Source organism: Parasteatoda tepidariorum, chromosome 6, assembly GCF_043381705.1.
Source record: "Parasteatoda tepidariorum isolate YZ-2023 chromosome 6, CAS_Ptep_4.0, whole genome shotgun sequence".
NCBI classification, from domain to species: domain Eukaryota; kingdom Metazoa; phylum Arthropoda; class Arachnida; order Araneae; family Theridiidae; genus Parasteatoda; species Parasteatoda tepidariorum.
Genome location: NC_092209.1, coordinates 25,835,078 through 25,848,251, shown reverse-complemented (window position 1 = coordinate 25,848,251; position 13,174 = coordinate 25,835,078). Strand labels below are relative to the sequence as shown.

Genomic DNA, 13,174 nt, shown 5'->3' with positions numbered 1-13,174 from the left:
TTCTGAGGCGAAGAACGAAAGTTCAGTACTTGCCGTTATTTAAAAAAAATTATAATTTATTATTTAAATTCACTATCTGCAATACCATAATTTCATAATCAACTAATTATTCGCATAGCTGCACATTTCTTTTTAGCTCTTTATTAATAAAACAATATTCAGGTACATTCGTCTACGGTTATACCCAAATAGTGCTCTGCAGAACTCGAGGATTCCGTGGAAGAGCTATTAAACGAGTTCTGCGAGTTAACTTATTTTATCAGTTCCCCCCCCCCCTCAATATTTTTCCAATGTGTTATTATAGTTAGACCCAATCAATAATCCACTATTTATGTAATATTTGGGTTGTTTTATGAAATTAGAGAAAAATGTTAATTAAAAAGAAAGGGCAATTTTTTTTTAAAAAAAAATATATATGTAATTTTTCTAATGTTTTGTATAAATTATGAAAAGGGTGTGCATTTATAAAAATTGCATCTGTATTTTAGCCTATTAAAGTTTTTATCGGATGCGCTTTTTATAACTCACACTAAGTTAATGGTAGGTTATTTTGCCATACTCAGTCAACGGACTGTGTGCTTGCAAAATCATACATTTTCGTGACTAGACTTGATTTTGACTTTGATTTTGTCCTCCGATGACATGGGTTCAAGATCAATCACAATTCCGATTCATATTTTATTACTTATTTATCCAATGCGATATCTTTCATTTGCCTGTCATTGATGTAAAAATTTCATGTTAGTCCAGTTTTTAGTTTTCCTCTTTTTTTGACACTCATAATTAGGAGTTGTCCATCTGTCACGAAATATGCGGTCTCTTTTGCCTTTTCTTTTACTTCCGTTTTTTTAAATTAACTATATTTAAATATACTTTTTGACAATATCCATTACTTCCATGAATGTTATTATATTGAAAATTGCACAGATTATTATGTGTGACCGCTGTTAATACGTTATATTTAATGTTGATATGTTTGAATAAATGCACTTTTCCGTTCTTGCATATATAATATAACTATCTCATTTTGTTTCATCTATAAGTATAACTAGGGTTCACGCCAGTAAGGCGACATATTTGGTTTCAGCATTCTAATCTCTATGTTGAATCTCTTTATTAACATTATGTTAGCTTTTTAACTCTTAATTTTGATAAATACTAATCTTTCATTGCTGGTGTGAACCCTAAGTATAACGGAAAGAACTTACTGTGAAACAATGACAAGCCACTTCTTTAAGTAATGTTAAAATGACATTTTTCCGTAGGTTTATTTATGCAGTCTAAAAATGAGTTCCCGGAAAAAATAATTAAATGTTATTTAATTATTTTTTGCGTTAAATAATTAAATGTTATACATTGTAAAAAAAATAATTAAAAAAAATATGAAATAAGTGATGTCTATGAATATTGGGAAACTATGATATAAACATGTTGAAAATGTTTTTATAAATACAATGAAACCTTGAAAATTAAAGCATTAACAACATGTGTACTGATTGTCGATTTTATTTTTTTCCCCACTTTAAATGTTTTTACAATAAGCTCTTTAATTTGCTCTGATTAAAGAAGCAAATATTAAGATTGTTTTTACATGTTTTGTTGTTTTGATTGCTTATGGATTGTTTTGTTTGTTTTTCAGTTCCATCATCACATCCCCCTGCAAGACCATGGATCAGTATGGCACAAAATGCCGACTCCCCTTGTAAGTTTCTTTTTTTCATTTCCTGTTATGGGTGTTGGTAGGGCATATGACAATACTAAAACTTACCTTTTGCGATGTGCCTTTTCTCAGCATCTAAACAATATATTACTTCAGTTTTTTTTTTTCCCACTGAATATTTACATATACATGTTTTTACTGTGATAAATGTTAATACATATCTTTTGGCAGAATTTTTTTTCAAAAATTAACGAACTACGAACTTTTAATTTTTTAATAAGTTTCATTATTTTTTGAGCAAAAATCTTTCATAACTTAAAATGTTTTCTTGTTAACGCTAAAATAATTTTACAGTATACAACTGATATAATCTCAAATATGCCCCAAAAATTTCAAAGCGATGTCGTAAGGAGTTTCTTATAAAAGGTACATCGAAAAAGGTCAGTTTTTGCATTATTGATGTTTGCCCTACAGAATTTTTTCATCGAAGAATTTGGTATGCTTAACAGATACTTGTCATTTATTGAAAGCATGCTCTTTTTTTTTTTTCTTCTTTTTTTTAGGCNAAAAAAAAAAAAAAATTATGAAATAAGTGATATCTATGAATATCGGGAAGCTATGATATAAACATGTTGAAAATGTTTTTATAAAAACAATAGAAACCTTGAAAATTAAAGTATTAACAACATGTGTACTGATTGCCGATTTTCTTTTTTCCCCACTTTAAATGTTTTCACAATAAGCTCTTTAATTTGCTTCGATTAAGGAAGCAAATATTAAGATTGTTTTTACATGTTTTGTTGTTTTGATTGCTTATGGATTGTTTTGTTTGTTTTTCAGTTCCATCATCACATCCCCCTGCAAGACCATGGATCAGTATGGCACAAAATGCCGACTCCCCTTGTAAGTTTCTTTTTTTTTTTTTTTTTTTTTTTTTTTTTTTTTTCCTTCTTCTATGGGTGTCGGTGGGACATATAACAATAATGCTAAAACTTACCTTTTGCGATGTACCTTTTCTCAGCATCTAAACAAGATATTGTCTCAGATTTTTTTTTCTCTGAATATTTACATATGAAAGTTTTCACTATGATAAATGTTAATACATATCTTCGGCAGAAATTTTTTTTCAAAAATTAACGAACTACGAACTTTTAATTTTTTAATAAGTTTCATTATTTTTTGAGCAAAAATCTTTCATAACTTAAAATGTTTTCTTGTTAACACTAAAATAATTTTACAGCATACAACTGATATAACCTCAAATATCCCCCAAAAATTCAAAAGTTTCTTATAAAAGGTGCATCGAAAAAGGTCAGTTTTTGCATTATTGATGTTTGCCCTACCGAATTTTTTCATCGAAGAATTTGGTATGTTTAACAGATACTTGTCATTTATTGAAAGCATGCTCTTTTTTTTTTTTCTTCTTTTTTTTGCGCAAAACTCAAATGAATGAAGTCATCAGAAGGTTGAATTATTTAAGATTATCCTTATACAAGTATTAAGGGGTCTCTACTTAAGATGAGATGGTATTTTATTGAAAAAAGTTTCGGGCTAGCTCGAATGATGTGATAAAATTAATAAAACTACTTGTAACCAAACGTTTGGTTCCTCTTTTAAGTATAAAAAATTTAAAATTTATATGATATAAAACTTACAGCCATCTACTTCTGTTCGGTGCTTTTGCTTTGTGAGGCTTGCACTAATTGTCAAATGAATTTATTAAGCTTAATATTTTAATTTTTGTTTAAGTCATCCTGGAATTTCAGTTGGTTCAGTTTTTTTTTTTTTCGCTTCTCTTTTCTCAGGATGGTAATAAAAACATTTTTAATTCACTAATTCCCTTGTTTAAACATCAAAGGCCGAATGACCAGATCGCAAAATTTTGTCTTTTATCTAGGGCGCAGGTTATCTTATGTTTCTCAAGCTTGGATTAAAATTCTTCGGGCTCGGACCTTCAAAAGCGAATTGGAGCTCATCTCTGGCCTCTAGCCTCGCTATCTTGAATTTTAGGTTAAATTTTTAATTTGCAATTTTTTACTTGTGATGATATTGCATTATTAGCCAACACAATATCTTTCAAAAAAAAAAAAAAAAGATAGAAAGTAAATAGATTGCGTTTTTGGATAAAGAGATATAACGCTTGATAATTTTTATAATTTTAATGAATTTTTCCTCAATATATTCCTGCTTTGATTCACCCTTTTTATCTTAATCTTTTAATTTGTTTGCTGATTCTACTAAATGTGTGTGTACTGATATTAAATATTTTATTCTATATGTATGTGAATAGTAGCTGTAACAAAGTGTAAACTTGCTTTTCTATTTGCTATAAATTACAATTCCAGACAGACATATCATTGACAGACATTCAGAACTTTTTCAGAGATATTACAAATCTTTCTAAGATATTTCAAGAACATGTAAATATTTCTGATATGCTAACCTTAAAACTTAAAATTTGCTAACTAGATTAAATCGAAAACATTTCACTGAATAAAATGAAGCAAGAAAATATTTTAAAATAATAATTTATTGCTTAATAAATTAAGAAATCATGTTCATATAATTCTCCTTAAGTTAGTATGGAGTAACCACAATTCTTTTTCTGTTTGAAAATTACCCATAAGTATACTATTGAAAGAAAGTAGCTTAGAAAGAGATATTTTAGACTGACCTGACACTTGAGCACAATCAGCTTATCAATGCAAACTAGATATAAAAAATGTGTCATTTATTTTTATCTTTTATTATAGAAATTTGCTTATTTATCAATTTTGTTGAATCAAAAAAACTGTACAATTTTTTATTTTCCAGGTTTGTTCACAGTCATGTGTTACAATATTCTCTGTGATAAATATGCTACTCGGCAAATGTATGGGTATTGCCCAAATTGGGCGTTAGATTGGACCTATAGAAAAAAACACATTCTCTCTGAAATTATTCATTATAAAGCTGATATCATTTCTCTTCAGGTATTTCCCATTGATATCTTATTAACTAACCATACGAATCATAAATGTGTTCCATTATACATTTATTTTTCTCATGTTTATTACAGCTTTGTTAAAAACATTCACAGCATGCAATCATAGTATGAAAGAGATATTTTGTCAACAATATTTTTAAATTCACTTTTATTTTTAAGTTTCAGCAGTTATTCAAATAAGTCAGTTACTGTTATCACATTCACAATATTACATATTATGCTGTATGTTACATTCAGAACATGCATTTATAATGTAATCACCTATATTATTTACAATACTGTATATTACTTTCGCAACATGCATTCATAATCATAGTGTAAAATCAATATTTTATAACCAGTTTTTTTGAAATTTGCTTTTAAGTTTCAGCAGTTCTTCAAATTTTAAAATTGTGCTATTTTATTTATTCTAAAATCGTGCTGAATCTAATTTAGGCATTTTCTGTAAAATTGTACATGATTTGTTCTGAATGATTAATACATTTTGTTTTAAAACATGGATAAACGGTTTTTATAGTTACTATAATTTTGTATTATTCATATTGTTAAGCTGCAATAAAAAGTTAATTTCTAACTGTGCAAATTTGCTGCTCAACTTTATTCCTAACATAAAATCATGTGAATGCGTAATCAGTTAACAATTTTTTTTTATCTTGTTACAGTTTTTAGAAAATACTAGTTCTAATGAAAGCAGTCATTTTTTTAATTTTAGCCGGTTCTTTTTAAGTGATTTAAGCCCAAAATATTTTACTTACTTTTTTTTTTTGGCATGACTAAAATCCTACAACCCTAGGAAAAAATAGATTAGTGACTATGGGATAGCATTGTTAAAAATATAAGTTAGTTCAACATAAATATAGCAAAGAACAATATCAACTTAAATGAACTATTAAGTTTGGTTTGGTTGGTTGGAAATTTTGCATCTTTTTGGTGTCACAGTGTTTTCAGAAATGTTTGTTTACCTTTAATATCTGATGAATTTTATAGTATTATTTACTTATATAAAACTGAGCTATTTTAAAATCGGTCCTTATTTTTAACAAGTTTTATTTTATGGCTGGCTTTTGTATTAATAATTGATTTATTTCAGGAGGTTGAAACAGAACAGTTCTATAAATATTTCTTACCTGAACTCAAGAAGGAAGGATACGATGGAATTTTCTCACCCAAATCTCGTGCAAAAACCATGTCTGAAATTGATAGGAAACATGTTGACGGATGCGCAATTTTTTACAAAACTCAAAAGTATGTATATTTTGAGTTTAATTAATTTGATTGAATGGTCTCATTTATTTAAGTTAATGTAACTTGCAAAACAAATTTTTAATAACTATAAATATGTACTTTTGAGAGTAATGTCAACATACAGATTAAAATTTTAACTTTTTTTTTCTAACCAAAGATGTTAAATGTTTTTTTTTTTATGACATTAAGTTAAATTAGAAACTCATTCACTCTCTAAAAAGTTAGACTTAGAGAGCTTAGGAAACCAGTGAAAATTTTCAATTTCATATATAAATTTGAAATATACAATGTCATTTTTATGTAAATGAACATTTGTATCTAATTTTGTGCATTTAAAATGAAAAAATTACTTTTTGACCTCATTATTCAGACATTCTTTTATAAGAACATTTCATTAATTGTAAACAACTTTTTGAGTTTTCGCAATATTCAAGCTAAATTTTTTTTTATAAGTTTCTAATATCATTAGCTATGAAAGCTGGAAGCTTAGGATTTGATAATCCTTAAAAGAAGTACTGCATGTAGTGTCTATGCAACAAGGGGCACTGAGTAATTTAACTAAAGTTAGACAGGGTTCCTATTGTTGTGATGTGGAAAGCTTTATCAGGATCAGTGAAGTTGACAACCTATTCAAATTATGTTGTATTCTTACATACAAATTTTAAAATAAAAAGCCCTGAAACGACTCTGATTGTGTGTGTTAAATTTTCCAAATGTATAATCTTATTGTAATATTTATATGTATGTAACTAGCTTTGTCTTTTTCTTCATTCCATATTGTAGATTTATGATTTTTATACCCACTCTTTTATTAATTTCTGGTGCTACATTTAGTAAATAAATAATTAAAAAAAACCTCTTTAAAATCTTTTTATCATTTAAAATCTTTTTTTACTGTTTAATTACAATTGATATATTTAGATTTTTTTTAAATAAATTTGTGTAATTTCCTCACCCTTTTAGTTTTTTATTATAAATTCATTTTGTAGATTAAATTATTCAAAATTGGGGGTATTTTTTTTTAACTTGGTTACCTTCCTGCAACAAAAATTAGCTTTTTTTAATAACCAAGCAATTCGTATTGGAAAAATTATGTATAGATTTATCTACAATCTTCTCTTTAGAAGATTAAAAACTACTGCTATATTAAAACATTCAATCGATCACAATTTTTTTACTCATATTCTTCTATATAAAATAAAATAATTAAAAAAAATTCTGTATTATTTATGTGATAATATCGTGCGTGATTTTACTTTGAACAAAAAAATAGTTTAAGTTTTTTGTTTTCGCGTTTCTGAGCTGTCATCACTTAGCATGCCTGCATTCTAATCATATATCAATAATCAATCAGTTGTCAATTGCAACCAATGAGATTAGGATAGAGTTTCTCACTAACAACTTTTCATTGGAAATAAAAAAGAAACTTCTAGGTTGTTGTCACTAATAACCACAATAATATAGTAGTTGATTGATTGATAGTAGGCAAGTGATCTAATTCATCCTTTAGAGTTAGACAACTGCAGTCGGATCTCTATTTAAAGAAGTTGCCAAATTCCGATAACAAGTTCAATGAAAAATTCGTTAAGTAGAAAATCATCTTTTTAAACACTTAAGCAACACAAAACCGGTTTTAAATTCCTAAACACCAGATATAATTTAAATAGCGTTTGATACATCTTTATGTTGTAAACTAGTATAATCTATATTATAAATCTTAATCATAAGGACAGGCAAGCAAGAATAGAGCAAAGCATTATCCAGTGTTTCACTATCATGCTCCAAATAAAAGAAAAAAGCTAAATATATGTATGAAATTATGGCTGCATTTATTGTATAAGTAATTTTAAACATACATTACCTCATGTGTTCTTAAGTTTAATTGCTACTGATAAAATCTGTTAATTTTGTCTGAGTTTTTGGTTTGAAATGCAAACAAGGAAGAAAAGGGATTTTACTGCTTTCTCTGAAAATTAAGTGGCTTCGAAAATCAATTCAAGGTCATTTCCTCCATAAAATGTGTTTATAAGTTTGAAATGTTCTGAAATACTTAGGGAAATGGAAAAAGTAGATCTCAAAAAAAAAAAGTTTGCTAAATAGAAAATGTACTTCACTATTTGGAAGTTATTTTACGAAGAAATTTCCAAAATGTTCTTGATTTCTAGAAAAAAATCGCAAAATAGACTAATTCGCAAGATGGAAGTTCCTTAAATAGAAGTCTGACTGTATATATTTTCTGGCAAAGCATATTTGATATTTTTTATTTATTTATTTTAAATCATTGTTAATTTTTCAATAAAAAAATTATGCATCATTTTTCACCTCACCTTTAAAAGCAATCCAGCTTTATGAATTTTTTTCTTTGAATAAGTAATCAATCACATGATCCCAAAGTTTTTCCAATTTTGTCCTACATCAATTTTTTAATTTATAAACAAGGGTTTTCATTGATTTACTTGAATCCATTTTTGAAATAAATCATAACATAATGTTTAAAATATAAATTAGAAAAATCATAAGTTAGAAACAATTTTCATAACTCCTACTTTTTTTATACATTAAAGTGATTAAATTGTCTCGTAATCTTTTATTTATGAATCTATTACAATTTGTTTTCAGAATTCTGTTTAATACTTAAAAATAAGGAAAAAGATACAGTAATATAGTTATACAGTGCAGAACCTCTAATCCGGAAATCGGAAAACCAGATAACCGGAATGAAATTCGGAACCGTAAATTAATTTTCTTCAATTAAAAAATTTTTTTTCCTGCAAGATTCTGAGCCAATTTTGTTATTTAGAGCGTATGGCGTATCGAGTTGACAAAAGAACTGATTTAAAGGACGGATCAAAAGCCGTTTGTAGACGAATCTCACATAAGCACAAATAGCTTATATATGTTATTAATGTTAATAATAACGTTAATAACATATATAAGCCTCTATATAATTTTCATTTCATAATTTCTTTCCTTATTTAAACTTAAGTGTATTATTTATCATTTTTTATTATTTTTAAAACTATTTCAAAATAATTTTTTAGTTTAGTTTCATAAACATTAAAAAAACGGCACTTTGTAGCGATTCAGAAAACCGGAAAAATCAGTTATCCGGAATCGCGATGGTCCCGATCGTTCTGGATAATCGTTTCTCTACTGTATTTTAAAATATAATATTATTATATTAATGTATCATTTACAGTAAAATATTATTTATCAAGCAAAACTATTATTAAATTTATTTATTTTTTACATTTCTTTGTAGATGGTTATCTTAATTTTGTTTTGCGCTTTTTATAGATTTACCTTGGTTAGAGAACATCTAATGGAATTCAATCAATTAGCGATGGCAAACGCTGAGGGCTGTGACGATATGCTGAATAGAGTTATGACAAAAGACAACATTGGATTAGCTGCACTTCTTCAAACAAAAATTGGAGCCTATCAAAATGGTAATTTTTATTTATCTTTGTTTGTTTTTTATAAGAGATTTTAGTTATTTCAGATTTTTAAAAGAATAAAACAAGTCTTCAAAATTAAAAAATTATGAATTTAAAATACTCTTTATCATTTTTGTAATTTACATATATTTAAGTAAATTTGTATGATTGTAATAAATGCCCGTGCTATTATTTTTTATTGCCTGCTTAGCTCATGAAGTTACAAAGCTTCAAACTGTTATTTTTCAAACACTTTGTGCTATAAGCACATAAAATTCATTGAAAGTATTTTTTTCTATGAAATTGTGATGTGGTGAAAAAATTTTATATATGCAAAAATATGAATTAAACCTCTTTTATTGTATTAATAGTGAAATATGTATGAAAAGTATTCATAATGGTTGTCCTTAGCATAGATTTTTAAAAATAAAGAAAAAAATGTATGTACATTAAAGATTCCGTAAATTATTACTTAAATAAGGGGAGAAAAAAGATTATGAGGACCAAAATGTAATGAAACACTTTTCAGGAAGGGGGGTATTTAAAGTATCAAAATCACCATTGCCTGGTGAAACTTGAATGCGTTTATAGAAATAATTGTTCAACCGCTCTCCATTTCCTCTGCTATTCAAACCTGTTTTGATGTTTTCAATTCCTTCTTCTGAGTAGCATTTTTGAAGGCAAGGGCAGTCAATAAGTAGGTATATGTGAAAACTTTTGTATTTATGTATGATTTATACAATACAATAATTATCTCCTATATTGTATGGAGAACAAAACATGCAAACAATGAATGGTTTAATTTAAATGTATCACTTTTTTCCCCTTACCATATAATGACTTTGCAATGCATTCTGGGGTATAATGTTACAGAGCAAATTCTTGAAAATGTGATATAAAATTTTTCAAAAGAAAGTTATCATTGATTTTTTTTTTTTTATATGTGATATATTCTAATGCATTCATACATAACATACTTAAACAATCTTGGATAGAAAAATTTTTTGTAATACTTTAAATATCCCAAGCAGTTCAATAGTTTTTGCTCGTTCGATTGAGTTTCGGTTTGGAGAGTAGATTTTTCCAATGTGGATTATATTACCCCAGTGGCAATGAAAATATATAAGGGCACTAACAAGATTATAGATATTTGAGGGACGATAAGGATTTTATTGGTGTCTGAAGAATGTTTAGAAATTATATAAGTACTTGAAAAGTGTGACTGGGTCACAAACAAACTAAAAATGAAATTAGTATTGAGTATGCATTAAAATACATAATTTTTTGTGTTTGGTATCAAAGAATTATTTAACCTTTCCATCTCAGCATATAATATTTGTAATTAAATCGTTTATTTAAATTGTCGTCATTAAAAAAAAAATTTTAACCTTAGCAGAAAAATAGTGTAATATTCTCTTTACGTTTTTTGTTTTGAATAATGTCATAATCTATGTATAAAATTTGAAACTTGTGTGACTTGCCGCTTCTCAAAGTTTCACTTAAGTGTCCTATCCATGCGTTTAAGATGTATGTGAGAACTTAAAATATATACATTTATGTTTACTTTCAACTCTTTTCTTTTTATTTATAAAGAAGTCTAGAATATGTTGAGTTTATTTATCTGTATTATTTATGTCATTCCCCACTGTTTAACAATTCAAAGCGATATTATCAAAATGTATCTAATTTCAAATTTCCTTTCGTTAACTTATCAAATTTAACTATGTTATTAAATTTTGAAATATGTTTTCCTCAGTATTAGGTGTGCTAAGAAACACGGGTGATAGATTGCTAGTCAATCTGATTGCACTCATAAATGACGACATTTATTTCACTTTTTTCTTTCATTAAGTATAAGGAAATGATATGTTGAATATATTTTTATGCAAGCATTTTAAAATTTTACAGAGTTATTTTCCTCAAAGTTTCTATAAAAAAAAACTTTTCCAGTATAAATACATAAATCACTAGGCATACTTAAGAAAATGTAAAAGCTTGGTTATGGTTATAAGTTACTTGTAGAAGATTATTAAAAGACATGAAATCAAAATGGGGCAAAATTTTATTAATTATTTATTTTCAATTGTTTCTGAAAGAGAAACAAGCCTGCTAGGTGAAACCGAGCAAATTTAAGGCAGAGTGTGTTTTTTTGTGGCGCCATCTATGGCCAAGAATAAGACTTTTGCCACACCAAACGTCACACCCGTTTTATAGGGCGGCCCCATTCATTCGTCCACAGATCGTAATTTTGACCTGAATGGGAGAACGATCGATCTCCAATCCAGTACCCCCAGAAGTATTGATTTGTTATGGGAACATAGAGGACTTTTGCGACTTGACAGATGCATCAGTCACTTTACTAAACGGGGAGACTTCGGCCGTTGGGGTTCGAACTCTCGGACATGGGTCCAGCGCCCTACCGACCAGGCTGTCCCGGCCTTTTCTGTTGTTGAAAGATATATAGATTTATGAAAATCTTTCATTTTCCTGATCTTAGACTATCAGCCCATTAATAGTTTATCAGTCTATAAAGTCCTAGTTTAAGTTCATAGGTTTTTATTTACTTATTTTTTGTAATTCCTTATTAAATATTTGAGCTATGCCTTGCAGTTGTTTTTAGTTTAGTTGATTGTGTATTTAATATTTGTGTAGGTGTTGATCCATCTCAAATCAACCAGCACATCTTGGTTTGCACTGCTCACATCCACTGGGATCCAGAGTACTCGGATGTGAAACTTATTCAGACGATGATGCTGATGCATGAGCTAAAGTTCTTTGTCGATGATATCCTCCAGAAAAGCAATATACCCCTTCATCAGAAAGCTGACCCCAACATCATTCCCCTTCTCTTGTGTGGAGATTTTAACTCACTTCCAGACTCAGGTATTCATCCTCACAAATCTTGTTTTAATCGTGGTTGTTAATTTGTTGACAGAAAAGTATAAATTTCTTAATATCTGTTTGCATAGTGTAGTATAGTGTTCCATAATAGCCATACTTAGTGTAAGTATGCGCGTGTGTATGCGAAGACAAAATTGACGGGGCTGTCATTATTTCATGTTAACCGAATTTTATCTTATCCGACACATCATGAAAACAATTATTTAGGTACTGCCGATAAATGTTATGCATTACAATAATATGTGTATACAATACTATTATGTACCAAACAATTTGGTAAGTTTAGAAATTCTAACTATTTTATTCATTTTGCCACCTGCTATTTCTAACAAAGGGAGAAAATAGAAGTTACATTCTTCAAAATGAATAACAGGCATTAATTCACATGTTTATTATCTGTTTCCAGTTTCCTTTAATGTTAAGCGATTATCAGCTTGAAAATTTCTTGTTAAGCATGTAAAATACGATAATAATTCATTAACTCATGGGACCATACATGTGTTTCATATCAAGCAATGTTTCACTTTAAATGATTTCACGCTAATGAGGTTCGACTTATTAAGGTAGTCTAAAGGCAGTAATGTGAAAAAGTTATCAACTATCATCATTCAAAATTTTATAACTATAAATTGATATCATCTGCCACTTCAATTGATCAATCCGAATTTAAGTCCCATTGAGACGTATCAAGTAATAGTTCTAAAATTTTATAACTGTGAATTGTTAAAAATACTGACCAATAAGTGCTACTGCAACCTAGTCATTCAAATCTATGAAATCTAAGCATTTTTTGTGAACTTTTAGCTTATTGAAATGACTGAAGATAACACTTTAGAGTTGTAAGATGTTGCATACTGCTAAAGGATGATTATTGGCAATTTTTATGCTCTACTGCTGAAAGATTTAAGATGCATATCTATTTATATGTGTGTGTTTTTAGAATCC

At 28.0% G+C, this 13,174-nt stretch overlaps 1 protein-coding gene across 8 annotated transcripts in view; it reads left to right on the top strand.

Annotated features, from left to right (window-relative positions):
* LOC107440424 (CCR4-NOT transcription complex subunit 6-like twin) overlaps nt 1-13,174 on the top strand; it is a 200,373-nt gene that overhangs the window by 180,031 nt on the left and 7,168 nt on the right. For 4 of the 8 annotated variants that reach the window (XM_071182120.1, XM_071182121.1, XM_071182122.1 and 1 more), the window contains 5 exons: nt 2,501-2,563; nt 4,475-4,632; nt 5,737-5,891; nt 9,189-9,340; nt 11,981-12,211. In XM_071182120.1, coding sequence (XP_071038221.1) covers nt 2,501-2,563; nt 4,475-4,632; nt 5,737-5,891; nt 9,189-9,340; nt 11,981-12,211 — 759 coding nt within the window. Of the gene's footprint in view, nt 1-1,639; nt 1,703-2,500; nt 2,564-4,474; nt 4,633-5,736; nt 5,892-9,188; nt 9,341-11,980; nt 12,212-13,174 lie in introns of all 8 variants that reach the window. The other 4 variants (XM_043049251.2, XM_016053335.3, XM_016053336.3 and 1 more) reach the window with 1 other exon arrangement.